Consider the following 26,027-nt stretch of genomic DNA (forward strand, 5'->3'; position numbering starts at 1 on the left):
CCTGAGTGGGGAGTAGGGCACAGCCACACTGGGCATAAGGTGCTAGGAACTGTGATCAGCAGATGCCAATTGGTAGAGTAGTACCAGCATTCATTGTGGGTTACCAGCTGAATCCAGTTGTTTGCTACAATTTTAAAAGTATAAAGACCCCTCCCTCCCCTTTGGTCCTCAAGTGTTCTAATGTTTGGGGGGTGGGGGGGACTATGGTTGTTACCTTTTGAAATGGCAAAAAATGGAACAAAGCCATGTCCCCCTCCACTACCTGCGAGTCTGCCCAGCTCCACCTCATTCTCACTCATGTTTTCTTCCATTTGATGAGACAAATACATACATCATCAGATCAGAATATTTCCCTAAGACTTTTTTTAAACATAATCTCAGACATAGGTTCATAGGTTGGTACTAGGCCATCGGCCCTAGGGCCTATACAAGCCTAGCCATAACAAGTCCCTGGCTATTTCTTCCCACAGTATTTACTTCCCTGGACCCCTGTCTAGCAGGGAGACTGATGTGATTGCCAGGGTGAATTTCCTATCTCCCATCCAATCATCAAGGTTCCTTTTGAAGAGGGCCAAAGAGGTGCTCTTGCTTGACATGTATGGGCAGTCTATTCCAGAGTCTGGGGCATCTCTGGGTCAGGAACCTATCCCTCCAGCATGTTTTGTTCATTGTGATGCCAAGGTTTAGATCCCTGGAGCATGTGTCTCTGAGAGATTGGGATTTTTTTTAAGTGTAGCATGTCCAACAGCTCTGGGTTTGACATGGCCTTGTATGTTAAGCACAGATTGCCTCTGAGTAGACAATATGCAACAGGGTATAGGTGGAGGTTTTTTAGACGGTCAGGATAGGGCATCTGCTTTAGGCCTGTGATTCTTTTAGTGATGTATTTCTACAGCCTTTCCAGTTGTTGTAGATGTCTTGAGAGGTACATACAAAATGGGGCGTATTCTATAATGGGTCTAATGAGGGATGAGTACAGTGGGACAATGACCTCCTTTTTTCTGTATGAAAAACCTTTAGTGATGAGGTGTGCCACACAGAAGGATTTCCTGACTGTTGTGGCGATGTGGTTATCGAAGGTGAGACCACTGTCCACCTGTGTTCCTAAGTCTCTTTATCACTTTTGTTGTTTAGTGTACTATCACCTATGTGGTACTTCAGGGGTACATGTTTTTTCCCAAAGGAGATAATGATACATTTCTTGGCATTGAGCTTGAGCCCATGGCTCTGGCACCAAATATCTGTTTCTGTAAGGCCCTTTTGTAGAATATCCACATCATTTGGGGATTCAATAATGGCTCCCAGTTTGCAGTCATCTGCGAACTTTGTTAGCCAGAGTCCCTTAGTGTTGGCCTGTACTTCAGAGAAGTAGCTGCCAAACAAGAGCGGTCCCAGGATGGAACCCACTTGTCACTTTTTTGTACATTTTTGGTAATCTCAGACTCCATCTCATCACTTTAGAGATGCTTTTTGTGGGAAAAAATCAGACAGGTTGCTTTTTTATAAACTCCAGCATTTTGTTGAAGCTGCTAAACAGAATACCAGAGTTTCTAAAGTGCTTTCTGTACTATCAGAGAATCATTATGATTCCTGGATAGTCCGAAAAGTACTAGACAGATGGGCAATCCTTGGGGGGGGGGCACTCAACATAGGGTTCAGAACAGGTAGGTACATCTCTGCCTCCACATACACAATCTAATTATATGACCTCTTACTCCCAGTACAGTAACAATGTTACAAACACAAGAGGAAAAAGGACAGAAAGAAAAACTGGAAAGGAGGAAGACAGTTATCATTAAAATACCAGGAAAGAAATAAACCACCTACTGTCATGGTAAGTACCTCATACATCTGTATTATAATGATTGCTTTGTTCTGTAGCCATTACAAATGAGGAGAATATTAATCTCTGAATCAAAGAAGATAAAAGTCCCCATCGTTTACCCAGAAGGAATGCTGCAGCATGCCTACTTTTTTCAGAACGATAATCCAACTTGTAATTCTTGAAAATGATATGGACTGAAAGCCAGGAACCCATTTCATAAATGCCCAACAGAGTTCACTAGAAAAATGGTAGCCATATTAGCTCTCTTATTAGACTGAGCTCATAAATGGCATGGAAAGGACTTTTTTATTCAGCCATTGTCTGCATACCCCTGTGTGACCTAGCCTGTAACAAGCAAAACATTCAAGTGCTAATTTCACTTCCTAATGTTCTTGCACTGGCATGGGCAAGCCCAGACCACACTCTCGGTGTCTACACACACACACACACACACACACACACACACACACAGACACACACAGACACACACAGACACACACAGACACACACACAGAGCCATACATACACAGATGTATACATATGCACTAATAAGCAAATTTTACGTCAATAAGACTTTGAAGAACAGCAGTACTAGACAACCTTACCGCCTGATTAACAGCAACACCAGGTATCTTTTTGATACATAAAAGACTTGTGGATAATTAATCATTATCCTTATGGAAACATGACATTCTTTCCATTTATCAAAGGAAATCTTCCCAATTACATTTACTCAACGTTACTGTTCGGCTTCCCCCCATGTTGTTTCCTACGGCAATGTATGCACTGCGTTATTGCTATTTGTCTGAGACTGCTGTATGCTGTACTGAGGGTTTTTCTTTTCTCCACTGCTGTGGGACCATGAAAGTAGTATATACAAGTAAGGGGGGTGCAGGGTAAAGCTTGGCTTATCCAATTGCAAAAACACCATCCAACCAAATACCCTACTCATCTGAGACTAACTACTGCTCTATAGACTGAGAAACAAAATCTGCCTGTGTCTCAAAGGTACAACGTTTCCTGGACTTTATCAATACAAACACCCTGCACCAGGTAGTGTGTACTCCAACCACAGGATCAATCATTTTGGACCCAGTACTCACCAGCATGGAAAAGCACTGCACTCTCCTAATGTCACATCCTCGTTGGTAAAGTTATACCACAAAGCTGTCTGCCTCAAAATAAAAATCAACCCAGAAAACCCAACCAAATCCATAACAGTTAGGAACTATTCTAAAGAAAACTGCATCCTATTAAGCAACAGTTTGCCAAAACACAGCACCCCAAACCCCAAGAACACAACCTATGCAGAATTATTTACAGAAACTGTGTGCAAACATGTAAATGGCTGCATTGAGGCTGCTGTACATACCAGAAGTAAGCCCAGATTTTCACCAAATACAAACGCCAATGGTGGAATCCTTACCTTAATAGGGTATATATAAAAAAAAATGTCATGGCCAAAATCAGAAAGAGCAACTCTGAGAGAGACAAGAGTTCCATGATTCAACTAAACAAGAAATAAGAGGTCTAATAGTCCAACAAGGCCAATTATAAGGTCAGGACAGTCTCCCAGGCAAAGGACAATCACAAGGCCTTCTTCAGCTATGTCAAGAATCTTAAAGGTAACACTCAGCGGTGTGCAGAACTGCTTGTAAATGGCACAAACGTCAATGATTAGGGTGACACAGAGAATCTACTGACTGATAAATTTGACTCTAACTTCATCCCCCACTACCCCACTATGAAATTCCTTCTAGTCTATTTTTTCCAACTAGAAGCAGGGAGTAGGTCCCGGTGGTGCTCATCAAACACCAAAACACTGCTTCAACATCTCTAGTTTCCTCCTAAACAGCCTAAAACATGGCCTAGCAGGACCAGTTGAGGCACTCCAACTACAGCCTCAAAAGAGTTTACATGCCAGGTGAATGGAGGGCTGCAACTGTCATCCCTCTTTATAAAGGTGGACCATCACCCAAGCCCAGGAACAAGGACTTTGTCAAGCTACAGACACTGGACACATCTCAATTTGGCTTTGTTAAGGGAAGGTCTTGCCTACTCGATTTGGTAGACTTATTTGAGAAGGTCACCAAGGCTATGGATGAAGGGAAAATGGTGCAGACTGCTTACCTTGGCCTGGCCAAGGCATTCAATGAAATGCCCCAATCAGGTATTGTTGACAACCGCTCAAAACTAGACATGAATTCCTACATAACTCACTGGACTGCTGGCTGGCTCACAGGTAGGAATCAAGAAATCAGGATCAGTGAGACCACCTCCGCCAAGAGACCAGTCAACAGCAGAATACTCCAAGTCTCCGTGTTGGGCCAATTTCTGTTTGGTATCTATTTCTCGAAAGTAAAGGCTAATGTCAAAGCTCGCCAGGTTCGCAGATGACTGTAAATTGTGAGTTTTTACAGATTCCCTGCACAGCACCAATACCCTACAAGAGGGTCCAAGACAAAACATGACTGGCAAGAAAGCCACGGATTAAAAATCAATACAAAGAAATCCATTGTAATGCCCTTTGTAAAACTTTCCACCCAAGCTAATTATTGATAAAATACCCCAAAGAGTTGAACCGGATAGTTAGGGATCTGGAAATATATGTAAGACAGTAACCTGGAGTTCAACAAACAAGTAGCCAAGACAGTAAGAAAATCCTAAAATGTCACCCAACTCATAAGTAAGACATCCTCAGATCCATCTCTGATAATCTCTTGCACATCCACATAACAAACAGCACCAGAAATATAGCTCCAATGATCTGAACTTTGCCTGTCACAAATAGAACATGCTGGAGTAACCAATATGTGTCTCAAAGGATCCTGGCACTATGGAATAAACTCATCTATATGAAGCAGAGTTCATCCCTGACCCTATTAAAAAGGAACCTTGATCATTAGATGGAAAATTGAAAACTCATCCCTGGTCTGGCCACCATGTCTCTGATGGTCAGAGGCTGACAGTATGTAAATTAACCCCCAACTAACACCCCCACTTAACCCTTATCTACCTCTTAACTATCACATCCGACCATATGGATGTCCAAGGACGTTGTGGACAAAACTATGCTGGGTTGCACGGCTAGGCTTGTTAAGACCCAAGTGGTCATTCGCCTAGTACAAATCTATGAACCTATGAACAAAAACACTGCTTCTGGTGATTTCCTGGTAGTTTCAAAAAGCTGTGTTTTTGATCAATTGTGTCTGAGGAAGTGCTTCTCAATCAAGTGTCTCATTCGAGCATATGAGAAACAGCAGTGGCCTGAGTGCACATTAAGGCCTACAAACACCAAGAATCGTTTGGCCCTTGTACTAAGGAAAACCATACATGTATTCCTAGTCAATAATCTTAAAGGAATGAAAAAGCAAGTTCAAAGGTGAACTCTGCAAACTTTAAAACAGTCAAGTTTAAATCCCAAGGGGCAAAATACCTTCTTGTATGACTAAAAGTAAAGCATTCCCTTCAAATATACCACTGAGTAAAGAAAGGAAAGTGTAGGTTCCCAAAAGGGAAAAGTTATGTATAATACAGTGAAAAGAAGAAAGCCTTAGCCAAGTAGTTAGAATTCTAGGTACTTCCACCTCTGTGAAGGCAGCACATTCTTAGACTGGCATCAAACTACAAATCACTTCCATCTTGACCAATACAATTTCCTACTGCAGATTTCCTACTTTCAGAATACCTTCAAGCCACATATCCATGTAAATGGCTTTCTTACTGTTCAGAACCATTATAATATTGTCTCCATCAAAACTACCATAAATGGAGCAAGGCAAATAGGAAAGGGGTGGGGGAGAGAAGGCTGCATCAACTGTTTAGAAGCAGCTATGCAACACCTCTCATTTCTAGATCCTTCTTTTTCCACTTACATCCCCATCTGTATTTATTGAACTGCCCTCTCAGGAAATATGCTAGAAAATGACTCAGAAGAAGAAAAGGAACCTCCTGCACTGCTGGAAGGCATTTCCATTCCTTACCCTTGCTTTCCAGACCCTAACTAACTAAGCAACTGAACCAAAAAGAACATTTTAGAGGAGAAGAAAAAAAATCTTATTTTTGATAGTACACTACCAGCATAAGGATGGACTTTTAATTATTCTGGTTTTCTTAGCATAAATGTGAAATAATAAGATCAAAAACATGAAAAAAGTACAGCTGTACAAGATCTTGCCATAACAGTAGATGTCCTTCTCTTCACTGTTGCAGTATTCATTACAATAGGAATCCCCTGCTATAAGCGATCCGACGTCCAGCTAGTACACCAAAGACTTTAGTTGCTTCAAGGTACACCGTACATCACAAGTATGCTCCTCGTGTAGCATAGGGCATAAAGGTGATGTCCAGATGTATCACCTGCAGAACTCAGAGCCCCAGAAGGAATGCAAGTCCAAGGAGAAAAGAGGAAATCAGTACACCCAGGAGAGAAAAGGGTAGGTGGGAGGGAGTCAATACTGCAGCAGTGAAGAGAAGGGGCATCTACCATTACGGTCAGATCGTACACAGCACGTCCTTCCATTTCACTGCTGCACTAGTCATTGCAATAGGGAGAATGCTGCAAATAGCTGACATCAGAGGAATGAGACCAAGCTTTGCATACAAGAAATGTTGAAACCTGAAACAAAGGTTATGCTATAAAGATATGTCTGGCAGTAGTGATAGTAAGATACAAGCCCTAATAAGAATGGGAATGGTACCTTGTTATAACTGTAAATGCTGTGCTGATATCATCAAGAAGAATAGCTTCACACATCCAGTGAATAATAAAGAATATATATTTAAGTGCTTTGCCACTTGAACACCACTAATATAGTATATATGGACAATTGTGTTAAATGCCCTGCATTCTACGCAGGGAAGAGTACAAAGAAGTTAAAAGATAGAATTACTGAGCACAAGTCTGAAATAAGGTGAGGAATTTCTAGTAATGCTCTCCCCAAGCATATAATGGACAAGGGAAGCGGACATAGGTTTTTATTTAGAGTTACAGATATTAAGTTTAAAAACAAGAGTGGCGGTGATGTAAATAATACACTTGAGTTGTGCAAGTATGAGTGGATTATAAGGCTAGATGCTGAACGTTCGCCAGGGTTAAATGCATCTGTCAGTACCATGCTGGTTTTAAAGAAGTGACAAATGATGCTTAAGGGTATATAAATACATAGAAACTGCCAGTTTATTGTATACTGTGTAAGTTCCTTGAATTAATGTTTTTTATGTATGTTTTTATGTATACATTATGTAAGTAATGTGAAACAGAACTGAATGTGTTTTTGGAGTTTGTGTCTTTGCTGGAATATATTTTTCTCTGAAGGCAGTTTACCGTAGTGCTGGTCCATTCTCTATTTTTGTTCAGTAAGGATTACTACACATCCCACAGAATGATACTACAAGATCAGGTGGGTGCACTTTATTCCATACAAAACAAAAGAATGGGTTTGGGGGCACAACACTGCCAAGGACAGCACTTCCTTAGTTATGCAAAGTCATAAAATATTTGAGCAATAACCGATGACGTGGCATGGTATATTGAAGATTTACCCATGGCTGGTGTGGTTTAATCACGAGGGCGAAGCCCAAGTGATAAATAAAGCCAAGTGTGGCTAAATCTTCAATATACCACAACCATGGAATCGGTTATGGCTATTATACAATGACATTATTTAAGAAAAAAAATACTTACTTTTCTTAAATAATGCCTGTATAATGGCGCATTACTGTTCTTCTCCTGGTTGTGGTAGACTGCTTCCTTGTTTTCATGTACTGAGTATGCGTATGGGACTTGGGTCCCATGCATACCCAGTACATCAGTGCTTTGAAATGGAAGCAACGGAGAAAAGAAAGTCTCCGTTGCTCCGTTTTTTCTTTTCTTTTTTTTGTTTGTTAAAATAAAATGTTTTGAGCACTTTATACCAACGGAAAAAAGTCTGGGCGACCGGACCTTTTTCTGTTGGTATGTTGTGGGATTTACAATGGGCACGCTGGCCAATCAGTGTGCATGTTTTGGAATATTAATGGGGGGGTCATTATATAATAGGTATTACATCACACCTGATGTCTAGCAAGGGGAGGAGTTACAACTAGCAGAAAAAAAAATCTCCTGGTTCTCTTAAAGATGCCACTCCATGATTCCATACTCTCATATCCTATGACTGATGTTCATTGTTGTTATGATACAAGAGAAATGCATGGGTTAACATGTCAGGAAAGCAAGATAGTCATAGAAAGACCTGGGACCAAGAAGACACACCAAATATCCTCATCACATAAATCATTAATTTCCATATCACCAGAATCTGGGGGGGGGCAATTCTGTTTTTACCATCATCCTCAAAGTTATTTTCTAACTAAATAAATTAGTAAACTTCTTACACTCAGAAGACTCAAAAAGATGAGCATTTTTTGTGTCTCAAATTATCCTTTTCATTAATGCACTTTGTCTTTTTCATTTGAAATAAAGTCATCTGCAGTCAGAATTTCATTCACTGAATTCAGATTTGAAACTACATTTCAGCACAAGTGCAGGCAGCTGTATTTTAACTTACAGATTCTCAATCTTAAAACTAACAAGCTATATTTAAAAAAAACTACACAGCCATGATAAATGCAGCACTTTTTAAATAACTATAAAAGTTTCATAAGTATCAGTGGAAAACACCTTCACTAAACAAGTACTCTTAAAGCCAAAGTAACAAAAACAAACTCGGTGACAAGAATCTTGAAAACTTGAAATTAATGCCACTGGCATAAAATCATTCAGAAGAATATTACAACATATAAAATGTTCAAACTTAACAACTTAGTGTACATTTCTTCACCCAAAAGGCAGATCACAATCTTTTTGTTGTTTAATATTGATAAGAACAACTGGAACTATTCACTATAAGTATTTACATAATTGCAAAGTGGCTAAAACGATCATGGGAAAACTTGAAATAAGTTGCCAATAACAGTTCTGACAAAAAGAAAATGTATCCCATGACAGTAACAAGTCAACTAAGATTTCATGGTAAAATACCATCCCAAAAGTTGAAAAACTGTTCCCATCAGTATTCTGTATTGGATCTAGGACTACTGAACAAAAGTTCAATAGTCCGAATCCACATTCACCGAACACACTTTAACGAAAGTGCTTTCACAGAAAAAGTGCTTTCGTTAAAGTGTTTTTAAAAAAAAAATTACTTTTACGCCCCCCCACATACCTCCTACTTAAATATTCTCACTCCGAGGTCGCACTACAGTGGGGAAAAGGGAATTATCCCTTATCCCCACTGTAGTGCGATCTCCGCAACAGGCATACATATGCGAAAGTGCCTTTCGGTGAAAATCACTTTCGTGCAAGTATGCCCGGACGAATCTGTTTTGGTTATGTTGCCGTTCGGTGATCCGTACAGATCCCTCTGTATTCAGTATGTTGCACGTGGGAAACTTCTGTGGTACAAAGTAAAACAATTTCATAAATAATAAATACAAAAGATCTCCTTAAAATGAGCAACTGACTACACATTTTAAGAAGAAAATATGACAAATTTAATCTGAACCTTTGTGAATAACAGCATTTTAATAAACTACAACAATGCTACACAGAATGAAATATTGTTCTAAGAAAAAAAAAGTTCAAGAAACGTATCATAATTATGACATTTCAAGCTACTCTAAATCCAATGAAGAGAAACAGAAGCACCAAGTTCCCTCAAAGAAAAATATATTCACATTTTTAACTGATGTCTTGCATGTGCCACCCACATTAAAATGTGAAATTAAAATACATTTCCTAGTTTAATTTCTGTATTACAGCTGGAATACCCAATCAGTACCATTCAAAAGATACGTATAGGGCCAGTAGAGGTGGTGGGCTTTTTCTACCAGAAGAGCATTAAAAGAGGAAGGTAAGAAATCAGAATGCCTGCTGCAAAACATTTTTGAAATGTTATGATAAAACAAGTCATGGGGCAGGATTTTTTTATGAAGAGAATCCTATAGTTTGCCAGAAAATAGACAATTTTTATGAAAATTTTAGCAAAACAAAAGGATGGCTGTTTTTATGCAGACAATTCTTGTTTTTATAACAAATAGTTAAGATTTTCAAGAAAAAAAAACTATTACAGCAGACATGGGGTACTATATAAGGATGTTTCCACTTCTTAAGACTCAGATGTCACAAAGAAAGTTATATGGAAGTCACGTACGAGTTTCAAAACATATTTCACAATTTCAGCAGGAAGTATTCTTTTAAAGGAAGGCCTGGAAGAATTCTTTTTTCTTAAGCTGAACAGGCCCAGAAATACAGGGTACCTTATTTAATGAAGAGGATTCTAAGCATTATAGGAAGTTAGCAATGCTACATGTTGCAAAATTATAGCAAATCCCCACAGAAATTTAACTGAAGGATTCTGTAAAAGTAAAGTGAACATTGTTACAAGAAGACCAAACAGCAAAACTCCACAAGTATCCAGGCTTGAAAAAAATACAATTAGAACAAAAAAAAAAAAAACAAAGCCAGTCGGTCAAAGCAGCTCCACAAAACTTTAGTATTTTCACCAGGTTAAGCTCTTTTGTCTAGTTTGTCAGACATCATCAGAACCTGCAACCTTTCAACCAAAGTGAAGGAACCTGTTTGAAGACTTTGGGACATAGTTATTTTCATAACAAAGTGAAGCATTCACATGATGAGGAAGCAGTTTCCTTATCTTGTTTAGAAAAAGTTGATCCTGGAATTTCTCTGGACAGTAGCAGGTTCTGATGATGTCTGACAGAGTAGATGAAAGAGCTTAACCTGGTTGAAATATTAAAGTTTTGTGGAGCTGCTTTGACCAACTGGCTTTGTTTTTTTTTTTGTTCCAACTGTTACAAGAAGAAAATAAAAAAAAAACAGCACAACAACCTGTTAGCTTCTTCACAAACAGAAATACTAACACAAAAACCATCAAATTAACTTAATTTTCCTCAAAAAAATAAAATGATTCACGTAAGAAATCTACACCAGACTGAATAAGATCACTTCACAGACGGTCTGTATTTTGGAGGGCAATCCTCCTACAACCCATGCAGGAGGCAAATCCCCATCCATCCCATGTTATAACTTGCAGTCCAAGGCCACAATTTTGAGACAATTTCCACCACTGATCTTGTTTAAGCAGGCATGTTTAACTGTCAGTTTCATAAACGTAATCCTAATAAAAAATATTGCTTACATGTTAAAGGGTTCAGCACATTCATTGTTCTTTCTTTTAACAACCCAATAATTAAATGCTGCTTTTCATACAATAAAACTGTCAGAATAAGTGAAGCTAACTTATTTCCTGACAGCTTTAAAACACAAACCTAAACTGAAGCAGCAGAAACATTAAAAACATGGTCATTTCACTGCTACTAGCTTAAACTTACTTTTGAACATACTGCAACACAAAGCATTGGTTAGGTTGGAGAATTTAGTAGCAAGCCTAACTGAATTTACCACACAAAAGCCTGAAAAACATTTTCTTCACATTCACTGAAACATACGGAATAGATCCAAACATGGATTTCCATTTTTCAGTAACTGTATAAAAAAAACTTCTTTTCCATTCCTCTGTATAAAACATCAGCAGAGGTTTGAGGAGAATTCTGAAAAAGCAGCAACACTAATAAAAAACATCCATCAAATCCAGTGCAATTACTTCCAAGATACCAGACAATAAAATAAAATTAATAATCACAATTTCTGCTTCTCAAGGCAATGCAAATGCAATAAATTTATTTATTGAAATGGGTGGGCTGATTGTACTCCAAAACAGAAAAAAGAACCTTTCTCTTAATGAGGTTATTAGCCACGTTTGCACTGCAACAAAGATGGCAGCACCACAGAACTACACTGGAAAAGCTATAGACAGTTTTACCACAATGTGTTGACATACACACAGACACACAAATTATGGTAGAGTGTTAAACATTTTTTTAAAGCTATTTGTTGATGAGAAGTGCACTCTCATTCTGGCCACAATTTGAGTGGTAATGCAAAGGGCCAGATTCAATAAAGCCTACAGTAAGTGTACCCCAACTGTACACAATATGTACTCAAGAACATTCTTATCACATTTTTTGTGCTTTCTAGTCACCCAGAAAGATTATACCAAGTGTACATGCAGTCTACACTTTGTGGTAACCTTTATGAAACTCTGTCAATATTCAAAGCTGCCAGAATATCAATAGGGAAACTAAAATTAGGAGGAAGAAGGTGTAAGTTATGTGTGTGTTGTCTGTTCACTCCGAACGGTGTACACTTAGTGTAGGTATTATTGAATCCTGGGGAAAGTGTTTTAAAAAGCTGTTAAAGCTATTTGACATTTTATGCTCCTACATTTTTTTTAACTTGTAGTACACTGGGGCAGGTAAAACTCACCAAGTATTAGACAGAATTAAGAGTTCTGATTGCTGTGCTTGGATTTATTCTAGATACTGCAGGCAAGAAAGAGTTTTAACCAGCCAAAAATGTTTTAATCTCTGATTAGAGTCTGGGGCTCCATGCAGGAGCATAGAGAAAAAAGTAATACCCAAATATAGTGAAAACTGAAAAAAACAAGGAAGGAGGAAGTATCGTCTATGCCCATGCACCTTGTACAATCTAGAACTGGCTAGTGACACACATATCACAACATCCGAGGGTGTCTTGAGTAATTAGGCAAGTGTCTTGGTACTTCTTAGTGGCTGTGAAGGAAATCTGAAACACATCACTTTTTTAAATCTCATCCTTTTGAACCATTTCTTTTTGTGATTTTTACTCCTTTCACATCAGAGTGGATTACTACTGATAATCTGGACACACACAAGCTGGAAATAATAGTTATTTAATGTAAATCATTCCTTGACACTGTTGAATGCAACTCATTCAACACTACAGACATTTCCCCTCAAACACTCTGCTCCTATTTGCTGTGGTGAGCATATAGTTGTAGAAAAGGGTAAATGTTGAGCCTATTGAATTACTTCTAGTGGAGTAGCTGAGTGGTGACTATCTTTGTGAATGATGAACAGAAAATTATCACACTTGTCAGTTGTTGGTTGAGTTGGCTTGGCTTACACATCCACTCGTACATCTCAGTTGTGAACTGACAGTGATTTCTTGAAGTGCATCATTTTATTGCTTTGCATTTGCTATTAGTGTGTGCAATACGATAATTGAGACCATCTCTCTATTACGTAGATGATTTTGTCTTCTGGCTATAGTGGAATTATACAACTATAGTGCTCACCACAGCACATAGGAGCTGAGTGTTTGAGGGGAAACCTCAGAGTCTGGGCAATGTTTGTATTGTTGAATGAGCTGCAGTTACTCAAGAAAAGATCATGCAGTCTTCTGAGTATGCCAGTAACATGCCTAAAGACGGAGGTGACGGAAGGCATGTGTAGTTCATGATAAACACAAGGCCAAGCTATGGAGGGACAACAGGATGCCATCATTCCCATGGCATGCAAAGCAGGAAATGGAAAAAGAGCTACTAACCGAGAAATTCAGCTGGTGTTTAAAAGGGATAAAAGCAAGACACCTGCTACAATCAATCTTATGAAAAGAAAACAGATAAGTGCTGGCAAAGGAAAGAAACATGACAAGAATGTGACTTTTCTGCAGGAAACAAGGAAACAAGTGTTCTGGATGTTTATATGGGACTATCACCCAACATAAAGCCTCACATGAAAGTATAACAAACTATCAGTCTAAACAGCAGAGAATTCCCCAGGAACCTGTTACTGGAAATCAGATTCTTCATGATTAGCAAACAGATGACATCAATTCAAACTACAAGTGCTGCACACACCTACGAGAATGGCGAAGGAAAAGGACCAATGGCTGCTGCAGTTTCACTTCTAACATTGCTTTATTTTTGTCAAAGCCTCAGACTGAGCTAAAGCTACATACACATGAAAAAAAATTAAAGCACATATATGTCGGTGCCTGGCAACTGGAAATAAAACTATTAGCTATCAACAGATATAACAAAGAACAATAGTGGCCACATGGGTTTACATGCAGCCAACTTCTCATTCTTTTATCTGTTAACATCTACATTAGTAGATGAGCTTTTGTGAATAGTTGTGATTACATTACCTAACTGTTCAAAATGTTTTTTGCAAACAAAGTAAACACTTTTTTTTATTTGTAGGTATTATTTTCATGATATGCTAATCCCACGTACTACTATTATATGTAATATTCTCTACTGCATTCTGTGTGGACATGTCCATTCTTCCAGTTTCCCCTGATAAAACCATTTGCAGCTCTAAGAAACTAGCTGGTTATTAAGTTTATAATAAAAAAGTAACTAAGCACAGACTCCCTCATCTAACCTGCCCCTCAAGTATACCATCCTCATTTCAGCACAACGTGTTTTACCTACTAACTAAAAGATTTTGCTAATCTGACCTTAAAATACAGATACTGAAAACTCAGATGATGGCTCAGTAAATGAATCAAGATATCAGTTCCAACAAACAAGGAAATAAAAAAAAAATGTGTTACATGTCCCTCACTTAGACTCAAAACCTTTACTACACACCTTAAAAGCAAATCACTTGCCTTACAATATTCCATTTTGTAATAAGCCATCTAACTTTCAAATTATTTAAAAAGTATACACAATAATATCCAGTTCGATTCTCAGTTAGAGCGCTTCTGCGTGAAGACATGCGTGAATCGGAGTACCTTCGTTGAAGGTTGTGCGTCAGGGCTGGTAACTCGGCACATAAAAATCAACTACCAATCATTAGCGGACGCGGACTGGAGTTCCGCTGTGGTGACCCCTAACCGGGAAAAGCCGAAAGAAGACACAATAATACAAGCTATGTAACTAGATAAAACTTTTAAAAACATGTACAACAGTCTGGTTTATATAGAAAATAACAAAAGATCTCCTTGTCAGCATGCAAAATGTTCAACAAGCTACTTGTCAAGAAGCCATTCCTTGACATAAGACAAAACTTATTTCATGGGCGTAAGGGGGGGTGACACACTCACGGTACTACTTAATCTCATCTGTGACTGCACTATGTTACACAGAAAAGTTAACCAAAGAGGAAAACAAAATTCTGGCAGCATAAACAAAATTATGGCAACTAGTATAACCTGTTGATCATGTCATCCACCATAAGAGGACAGTCCTTACACATCAGCCTTATAATAGGTTGAGTTACACATCCCCCTTAAAAATGCAAGTACCCATATTTAGAAAGACCTCACCTGTCATCCACCATCCACTTATGTTGTTCAGATGAGGTTAAAAAAGCTTGCTACAGATAGTGGAAATTTAGCTTTATTGGCCTGAATGCAATCAAAGACAGAAAAAGTAAAATGTCATCAGCTCTCAGAAGGCATCTAGCAAAAGCATTGACTGAGGGGTCATTTGCATATATCCCATGGGTCTCCACCACAGGAGGTTTAAGGTATTACACAATGAAGACTCGGCTAGGTATTTCTTGCAGTTTTTGCTTTATTCACACATCAATGATCATACATGAGAATGCCAATTGCCAATAACTACTGTGTCAACACAAGCCTGACAGCCGACAAAAGTTCAATGAAAGTAAAAGGGAAGTTTCACAGGAAGGCTCTGTCAATCTTTTGAAAACAAAACTAAAGTGTTAATTAGGAAGAATGGGCTTCTTGGAGGGATTAAGTTGAAGCACTCCTGTCAATAAAATATTCACCATAAATTAAGAGGCTAATATAAGTTCCCAAAAAAGGTAAATAAGACAGAGCAGTGAGTCTTGATGGAATAAAAAGACGCGCTGGAATTTTTATTCCCCTGTAAAAAAAAAAAATATTAAAAAAATAGAAAACTTACCTATTTAAAGCCAAGATTCAAGAAAGGACACACACACTGACAGCCTGAAGTCAGACCTCCCCCACTGATGGATAAGAAGGTCCTATATGAAGGGGCAATGAAAGAACTGATATGCATTTATGTAAACAGAGAATCATGGTTGTTTATGCCAACAGAGTTATGAGAATCTTCTAGAGTATTCTCAGTTTGCTTTTAACAGGACCTTTGGAATCAGGTGAATGGAAGGAGATGCATAAAGAACCATTTGTTCACGGCCTCACCAAAGAATCATGATATCTAGTTCATAGTTAAGAACTGTGCTATCTCCTGTGATGGAAAAAGATTTAAACCTGTAGATGCCTAGTTGAATGTCAGCTCCCAAAACGCCTGTATAGTGAATTGACAATCATGATTCACATAAACCACTTAGCTTATCTTACCTGACTGCATGCTGTTTTTTTTCTAGCAGGAGAATATGTTATGAAATGGAGGCTCCTAACACCAGACACTATAGTTGCATGTCCAGCAGGCAAAGTGTATTAGAATACTGTGCATCCTGGTTTGTTTACATGTCATACGAGTCTTTTGTTGTTATTTTAGTTAAGCCTGTAAGACTCCTGGGAAATACGGAAAATAACAGTTTCAATCATTAAGAATAGCTGACAACTGTAGCATCTCTGTATCACAATAATATGTAGGCCCCATCTCAGCAGGGTTTTCATTAATCTCTAAACTTACGGTGAACTTATCAAAAAAGAGGTCATGGTTCCCCTCTACTCATCACTCATTATAGAATACAGCGCCCCTTTTGGTATGTACCTCACAAAACACCTACAACAACTGAAAAGGCCACAGAAATACTTCACAAAGACGATTACTGGCCTCAAACAGATGCCATACGCAGACCGTCTCAAAAAACTCCAGCTTTACTCCATCACATATCGCCTACTCGGAGGCGATCTCTGCCTAACATACAAAGCTATGTCAAACCCAGAGCTGTTGGACATGCTCCACTTAAAGAAATCCCAATCCCTCTGAGCTACATGCTCTAAGGACCTAAACCTTGTCACCGCAACAAACAGAACATGCTGGAGGGATAGATTCCTGCCCCAGAGACTTCCCATACTCTGGAACAAACTACCTATCTATATCAAACAAAGCACCTCATTAGCACTCTTCAAGAAAATTCTTGACGATTGGATGGAAGATGGGAAATTCACTCTGGGAATCACTTCTGTGGCTCTGCTCAATAGGGGCACAGGAAAATAATGTTCTTGGGTGGTGAAAGCCAGGGTACCTTTTTGGCTAGGCTTATATAAGCCCTAGGGCCAATAGCCTAGTACCTACCTATGAGCCTATAAGATAATTATTGACAGGACTACTCAAGCTTAATCCTTTCAACTTTAGTCTGATGCATCTGTCACCATTATGTGCATGAGAAAATGGTTTAAAAACTGTAATTTGCCTGCATTTACTAACCAGTGGCACTCTCAAGAGGATACTGAGGTAAAGCTAGGTACAGCTAGAACTGCATGACAAAATACAGACCCCAGAGAATTTGGAGATAATGCCAATAGGCCAAAACTTCCCCATGTGCAATCTGGCATTATGATCAGTCATGAAGATGGCTGGTACAAGGCACAAAAGAGATAGGAAAAGTCCAGACAGCATGTAGAGGCATAAAGCAATGGAGCAAGTATAGCATTACCAGCATCCTTTTCTTAGTTAAGAATATTTTCCCATAGACCATGTTCAATACTACTCAATGAAACATTTTTGCTCTTTTATAGATTACATCATAGGGGTTTTACTGAAAGCACAGCTAAGTAAAAAAGTAAAACAAATATGTTTAGGCAGTCCACCAACTGGTAACTAGAGTGATAATGAATAAAACAGTTAACCAATTAAATATAATGTGAATCCCTTTTACCTCAACTGGCACAAGAAACAGGGACATTCACTTGGGGAATATTCTGGGAGCAGTTGACAGAATGAAGAAGAGGACTGGAAATTTGGAATACTGATTCCCTGCATGGAATCTGCGAAACCTCCTGAAAAGACAAAGTTTGTATATGTACAGCAAGCGTCCTTTATATGTGCTGAACCATCTATGTCTGGCAAAAGAAGACATACAATTTGTTATGAAAGGAAGAATTCAGTACAGGTCTGCAGAGATCCCATTTTTCTAGTATATAATGAACAATGGGTATATATCACATAGTCAAAGTTTTATAACTTTGAACAAGGAGTGTTCGAACCATTCCATTTGAAGTTACAAAACTTCGACTAGTGATAAAAAAAAAAAAAAAAAAAAGTAAAAACAAAATAAACTGTTGTAAGTAGGGGGGCAAGCCCCCATGCATCCCCCACACCCCCGCTACTTAAATATACCAACTCCGAGATTGCACCACATCAAAAAGAATGGAAACCTCCCCTTACGGAGATTTCCATTTAAATGCTCAAACTTGTACAAGTTCGAACTTATGGTCTCGACCATATGTGGTTCGAACTTGTACAAGTTTGACTATGTGATAGGAACCCTGAACAACTTGGGAGTATCAAGGGTGTGTGCAAATACACACACACACACAAACATATATATATATATATATATATATATGGTTCTACCTGACATAGCGAGAAAACACAACACAGACAAGCATCACCGACACCACACCACATACAGTCCATAAACGAAACACGTAACCACACCACAGAAATAACAACTTAACGGTACTACACAAACACAAACACCCCCCTGCACACCACACACCACAATCATAAAATTAAAACAAAACACATCCCCATCCAAACACACACACACACAACACAAGCAACCCAAACAAGCCCTAAGGTCACTCACCTTACCTAACCTAAGGTCCGTCCCCTACAGCACCTAATGGTTCTACCTACATAATAGCAACACACCACACAAAAAGCACATCACACGACATCACAGATTCGACAGTCCGACGAACCATAAACACACATAACACACATAACTTACGGCCATCTAGAAAACCATAAACACCACCACACTGCACACACCACAAATACAATGCACACAAAACAAACACAACATCCCCATTCCACAACCACACACACAACACAAAGCACACACAATCCTTACACCCTTACACTAACCTACCCCTAACCTAAACTCCCCTTAGGTCCTAACTCCACTCGCGATTGGCGTCGGGTCTTCTTTTTCGGTTTCTGGTAGAACCATATATATATATATATATATATATATATATATATATATATATGCATGTATGGTTTGCCATCAAAATCTCAAAGGCTCATGTTGGAAAATAGTGTGGCGAAAATGCAGTTTTCAAAGTTTCACAATGCTGAACTGGAATAATACAAAATTGTAATAATGAAAGTAAAGCTTCATTCATTATTATGAGTTCGGCATTGTGAATGGAGATCGCAGTACAGTGAGGTTCGGGAATTTATCCTTTTCCTCACTGTAGTGCAATCTCAGAGTTGGCATATATAACTTGCAGGGGGTGTGGGGGGCAGGGGGGGCTTGCCCCCCCTGCTAAAACATAAAAGGACATATGGACTTTCGAAACCGAAGTCTGGTATGTTGAATGTCATTCGTCATGTTACTGACGTTCGACATTTAGGCTAAATGTTGTTTTTGTTTTTGGAATTTTAGTGCATTGATAGCAAATTATTTTGCTTTCGGGATTTTGATGGTAAACCTATAAACAGGCAGACAAAGAGAGAGAGATGTATATGAATATAATTAATCTAGATATACGAGTGCTCCAATACACATGTACACACTCATGCACAGTTGCACATAAGAAGAATGAACCCACTGTTAAAGTTTTCTTAACAGTTTGTGCAAGTGAGGCGCCAACCTGACCATAAGAAACTCGGATTCTATGGAAAATTGTTGTTACTGAGGGTCAAATAAAATGATGCTAGAACACCTTTCATCAAACAATCTTTCAAAAAGTTTTCCAGTTTTCAATGCAAGTCAAAAATATGTCCTATGCGGAAGGGAAACAGTTGGGGAGAGTTTAAAATCTGCTGAAGAGAAGGGCATATAAAAAGTAGGAATAAATTTAGGGCTCCATATTGTAACTGTGCTGGGAGATGCAATGTGTCATTTAGAAGAATTGTACTTGACTGAGGTGGAGGATAGCAGAATAAACTCTGATCCCTGTGTATCCACTATCTATGCCTCTACTACATGGTCTTACCCTAGACAAGTGGTGTCTAACATAAGATTATCTAGTCACCTCTTGCTATACAAGAGGAATGAATCTTCCTACAGAATAACCATAAAAATCAGAAGAGATGCACAAATAATTACACACATGCTCCCGACTTACAATCATGCTAAATTTTCATCCTTATTAGACCCTCACTCCCTTTCTCATAATCATCATCTGATTTACTTAATATTTTTGCTAAAATCCATTTACTATTAAAAATAATTTCATTTATTCTTTCATTCCATATAACCATATAATATAAAATAATGTATTATCTATTCTTTCAACATATTCTTTACTTCTATCATTATAACATCCATATTTAATCATATCCATATTACATCCACTTCTTTTATAACTTAAAAAAAATCTTCTTTACATAGCTTCCCCCATAACTTTTTTACCTTTTAAATTTCAAAAATACATGTTCCTTAGTTTCTTCTTCTTCGTCTTGGCAATGTAAAGATACATCACACTTTACTTTTTATATGGCATGTTTCCTTTACTGGCAATTATTATCAGTCTCCACAAAAAAAAAAAATTGACATTCTACATTCTTGTTACACCATTTGCTTATTTTTATAGCTTAAATTTTTTCATCTGTTAGATTTCACATAGTTTTACATAGTAATGCATTATCATTAGATTCTTATACCATACTTTTCTTTTTCTACATCAATTTTTACTCAAAAATATTTTTTTCCTTGGTAAAATTTTATTTCTTCATTTATACACTCTCTTTCACTTTTGTTTACCATACCCCAAGATGTATCATACTTATATTTATAGAATTTTACTACTAATCTCTCATATCTTTTTCACTTATCCACTTTAGCACTTTGTCAGAATTTAATGAAGCAGACTAACCACTGGGTTAATTAATGCTAAACCACCTTCTTCTGGAATGGAAACAGGAAGGGCTCCTCCAAAATGGTTCCTAATCACAGCAAAAAGAGAAGGGGAAGTTCCCCAATGCCCTGGACAAATTCCCCCTAGTAGTACAAATACCACCTCAAGTCTCCCTTGAAAAGAGACTACTAGTCTACTGGGACTAACCTAATCAACAAAGGAAAACTAAATAAAAATAAAACAATTTGTATCATTCCTCCCTTCAGGCAACATGTTTGAAATGCAAACACTGTTTAAGATCAGAAAGTAACTAAAATACACACTTCAGACCAATTTTCCAGTGCATCTTGTTGAAACTCACTAGAAGCCAGTTTTCAATAAAATATCTTATTTTTGTTTTTCATTTTCAGATTCCTCAGATGCTTGTGAGTAAAACCAATACAAACACAAGCCAAGAAGCAAATGACTAAGCACAGCAAATGCCCTCCATCTTGGTTTCCATTTCAACATACAGGAATGCACATACAAATAATGCCTAACAGGTTAATTCTGGAAAGTGAGGCACTCAGAACCCAGAAACTCTGACTCAAAATATTGCAGAGAGCTTAGTTTTCCCAAAAAAAAAAACCACACCAAAGCAGAAATTCTAAACTCAGTAAACATGCAGACTGAAAGAATGTAATGAACGCATCTGTAAATGTTCTGACATATTAGACAGAAAGCAGAAAGATTACTAGTAATCTTAATAAAATATTCTACATGTCTTGCTGTTGGGAAAACAGTACATTTACTAAAACTAGTTAAATTTAAATTTTAATTGACTACATTTATCTCAGTAACTGTGAAAGGAGGATTCACGTGTAGGTCTGGTTTCATCAAAGTCAGCACAGGAGCTCAAAAAGCTTCCTGCTGTTGAGAGCTAAGTTGCACTTAATGTGACAGTAATAACTAAACTCATTCCATCTACACTCTGTGTATTACTGCTACTGAAAATATTGAAGGCAGTACTCCTTCTTCAAAGAGGACAATAGCCCAACCAATTAAAAATTGTGTGGAAAAGAATGAATAAACATTGTTAAAGTGCCAAGTGATCCTAAAGCATCGTGTTAATCATTTTATTATTTAGAACTGCAAAATGCTATAATGTGTCTAGCATCAGTGGAAATGGACCAAGCTTCAGATGTGTTTTAATGCTTTTACTAACTCTGCTTTCTGTGTAACTGCCCATTTCATTTAAGGAAACTAGACACAAACTTAAGCAGTTATAAAAAGGGGCAATGGCAGTTTTGAAAACATTTATTTCATTTTATAAACAGGTGAAATTAAAAAAAAAAGCTAAAATGCAAAACTTACTTCTTCACATTCTGCTCCATGGAACACAACCAGACTGTCACATTCTCTGCACTTGGAAGGAGCTCTTAACTTCCTAAGCCTGTGTGTCTGAGCAGCTTTAGACATAAGTGCATTTCTAAATGGTCCTGGTGAACAAGCAATGTCAGAATTTAATCCTACAAGTAAAAGAAAGTAGAACAATGGTATTACTCAAACATTACCTTTTCACAGTTCTTTATTTTAAAATTTTACAAATTAATCAACATCAGTGAAACAGGATGATGCAGTAATGCTGCAATTAGCACTGTAGCTTCAGAGCACTTGGTTATCTGATTTGGTTCTCAGCTGGAGTCCCATTTGTACAGAGTCTGCATGTCCTTCTTGTGACAGTGTGGGTTAATGCCAGATGCTCTGGCTTTCTCCCACATCTCAAAGACACTTTGTAAGAGAACAGGATGACCCTTCAAATTGTCAGCAGGAGTGTATGCCGTGTGTGTGTGTGTGTGTGTGTGTGTGTGTGTGTGTGTGTGTGTGTGTGTGTGTGTGAGCATGCACACATTCTGTGGTTGGTATGTAGGATTTTTCTGCTGCCATTTCACTGAGTGTTGACCACTCTCTGCCTCCTCTACCATTTTGAAATGGTTTAAGCAGGTAATCGGAGAATGAATGAATGCAAAATATTTTGTTTCCGGCAATGATAGTGTTCACTAGGACCAGAAACTCGCTTTTAAATGGGCAAAACTTAATTCCAAAATAAAGAGTAAAGACTGGCTGGATAATTCCTAGAGCTCAGACACATTATAAGAAAATGAAGTCTGTCTGCAGGCTGTAGCTGTCTCTCGAATAAGTAATAGAACAGAAGCCACATTTTATGAACGAAAAAAGTAACTAGGATCAAGCATTTAAAAAAAAAATTACAAGCACCCTGGAAACTATTAGTGTCCAACCCAACACTCTCATACTAGGTGACTTCAACTACCCCTCCATCAACTGGGAAAACTACTCATGCACCAATATACTGGTCCAAAGCTTCCTGGAATTCATCAATTCCAGTGCCCTGGACAAGCTCATTCTTACCCCCACTAGAGGGAGCAACATCATTGACCTGGTTATTACTAACATGGGCAACCGTTGCTGTACACCAATAGTCAATTCCTCCCTGGTTAGATCCAACCACAAACTAATTACCATGGAAATTCAGATCTTACCCACACCCCCCACAAAGGTAACCACCAAAAAAACTTATCTCAAGCCGACACTGGGCTCCTAAAAACAGGTGGCTAACTTCACGGCACCCATGTCAATAGAAAATAGATGCATGACTGCTGAATCATACACCAATGCACTGTACAAACACATACATAAATGCATGGGACTAGCCATACCCAACAGAACCAAGATGCTCTCCTCCAAAAAAGGAAGCCAATCCGGTGGTCCCCTGCCATTAATAAACTCTACAACAGAAGAAAGAAACTGTTGCACAAAAAGGTGAAGTCTCAAGACACTAAAAACTCCCTTATTAGCCTCAACAAAAAGTTAACATCCCTCATCAAAACCCCTAAAGCCAGCTATGAAAGCAGAATTGCAGCAGACACTAAAAACAAAAGCCTTCTATAGTTATATCAAGAATCTCCACGGCAATACTCAGGTTTGCTCTGAGTTACTACACAATGGTACCTCCTATAATGAGCCAACATATTGGCCGACAGATTCAGTGCCAACTTTATCCCCCCCCCCCCCCCACGACTAATTACAAAACTGGAGGAATGCCAGGCACCCAGCATTACTGCAGCACAGGTTAAAGCTGGATTGTCCAAGGCCAAGAATACAGCTTCCATGGGACCCGCCAATATCTCTGGATGTGTTATACTTAAACTGCAAAGTAAACTGGCACCACATCTGTGTGCCCTGTTCAATCACAGCCTCACCTCAGGCTTTGTCCCTACCGAATGGTGCACTGCTACAGTCATCCTTCTCCATAAAGGGGGAGTGACTACAGACCCTGGAAATTATCGCCCCATTAGCTTGATGAGTCTGAAACGTAAGGCTATGAAGCACATCATCATGGACCTAATTAACAAGGACATAGGGAATCTCCAAATTCTAGATCCCATGCAACTTGGTTTTGTGAAAGGTAGATTATGCCTGCTCAACCTGGTTGCCTTCTCTGAGTCAGTCAACAGAGTTGTGGATGAGGGCAAGGCGTTATAAGAAATCTGGGGACACAGGTTGACAGCAACCATTCCTTCGACCACCACATTGCCACTGTGGTCAGAAAGTCCTATGTGGCACATCTCATTACCAGGGGTTTTGCATCCAGGAAGAAAGAGGTCATCATCTCTCTACTCTTCCCTCATTAAGCCAATCACTGAGTATAAGGCCCCATTTGGCATGTACCTCACTAGACACATGCAACAGCTGGAAAGGCCACAAAAGTACCTCATGAAGAGGATCCTAGGCCTTAAACACGTCTTACATGGACAGACTCAAAAAACTCCAGCTATTCTTTGTCTCATACCATATACTAAGAGGCGATCTCTGCTTGACTTACAAAGCCATGTCTGACTCAGCTCTGTTAGAAATGCTACATCTAAAGAAATCCCAATCCCTCCTCACCACATGCTCCAGAGACCTCAACCTCATTACCACAATCAGCACAACATGCTGGATAGAAAAGGTTCATAACCCAGAGACTGCCCATGCTCTGGAATAGACTTCCCATACATGTCAAGCAGAGCACCTCACTGGCCCTCTTCAAGAGAAATCTTGATGAGTGGATGGGAAATGGAAAGTTCACCCCGGGGATCACTCCATTGGCTCTACTTGATAGAGGCACTGGGAACTAATGTTGGGTGGCTTGATGCTAGGGCACTTCTATGGGCTAGGCTTGTAAAGGCTCCAGGGCCATTAGCCTAGTACATACTTATGAACCTATGACCAAAGAGTGAACTGAAATTCCCCATTCTTGTGGTACAGCACAGGGTCGGGGTTTCACATTTTATCATCTTTTTCCAGTCAACACAAATTAAACAGTTAATCTGCTCCTGTATTTATTTTTGTCTGATGAATTCTGCATTTGTTTTTCAGGAGCAGTTTACAGGTATATCAATCAATCAATCAATTAATTAACACTTGATTACTGTGAAAGTTCAACTGGGTAGAAGTCCATTTCCAGTGGAGGGCCAGGGAGAAAAGCTCCAAAATATTACACAATATTTTAAGAACTATAGTTTTACAATCTTCAAAATAAAACAAAAACATCTGCAGTTTAAATAATTATAACAAATTAGGTAAAATATAAAAACACTGGTTAAGAATTTATACAAAGTATATGACAATAATTTAATATTTAGAGAAGTTTTAGACAGTTTGTGGGTAAATTAAAGGTAAGTTAGTCTAATACAAGTAGGAACTGTAATATGAAATGAGGGAAAAGCAGGCTTATGGTATATTTTGAGAGAAAGTCAGGGAAGAGAATTTGATAGCAGTAAGGAAGTAAGTGAAGAAGGGAGAGTAAGGCAGTATAAGGAATGACAAGGTACTTGTTCACATTTATGGATATAGTTTATCCTGGCTTTAAACAAGGACAGAGACAGACTTTAGCTAGGAAGTCTTTTAGAGTGCTTTGAAAGATGGGAGGGAGAGCATAGACCTGATGGATTCAGGTAAGGAGTACAGGCAATGCCCAACAGATTTGCTAGGTTTGTATACAGAAACGAGTTTTTAGTCACTGGATCACAATAACCAACTGGAAACACTGTTGTGTAGAATACTCATAATAATACTTTTTTGTCATGTCAGTTCTTCATATCTGAGCCCAATTTACCATTGTCTGAAGGAAACGGAGGTTCTCTCTCATCTAGGTCATCAGCAGAGGACATGGTACCTGTTGAAGGTGTTCGTGGAAGTCTTCGTTTAAAATCTCCTAAAAGAAAATAGCTTTTTCATTAATGTATTACTTTTCTTTATCAAAATGAAATTTATGCC

General features: G+C 38.5%; 1 protein-coding gene across 1 annotated transcript in view; it reads right to left on the minus strand.

Annotated features, from left to right (window-relative positions):
- The window catches only part of ARHGAP29 (Rho GTPase activating protein 29), a 1,010,462-nt gene that overhangs the window by 173,712 nt on the left and 810,723 nt on the right, over positions 1–26,027 (minus strand). Inside the window, exons 16-17 of the mRNA XM_044085689.1 lie at positions 25,867–25,965; positions 22,062–22,216 (exon numbers count right to left, since the gene is read on the minus strand). Of these exons, the coding sequence (XP_043941624.1) occupies positions 22,062–22,216; positions 25,867–25,965 (254 nt within the window). The remainder of the gene's footprint in view (positions 1–22,061; positions 22,217–25,866; positions 25,966–26,027) is intronic.

Source organism: Protopterus annectens, chromosome 10.part0 (assembly GCF_019279795.1).
Source record: "Protopterus annectens isolate FY-2018-M chromosome 10.part0, PAN1.0, whole genome shotgun sequence".
Classification (NCBI taxonomy): domain Eukaryota; kingdom Metazoa; phylum Chordata; order Ceratodontiformes; family Protopteridae; genus Protopterus; species Protopterus annectens.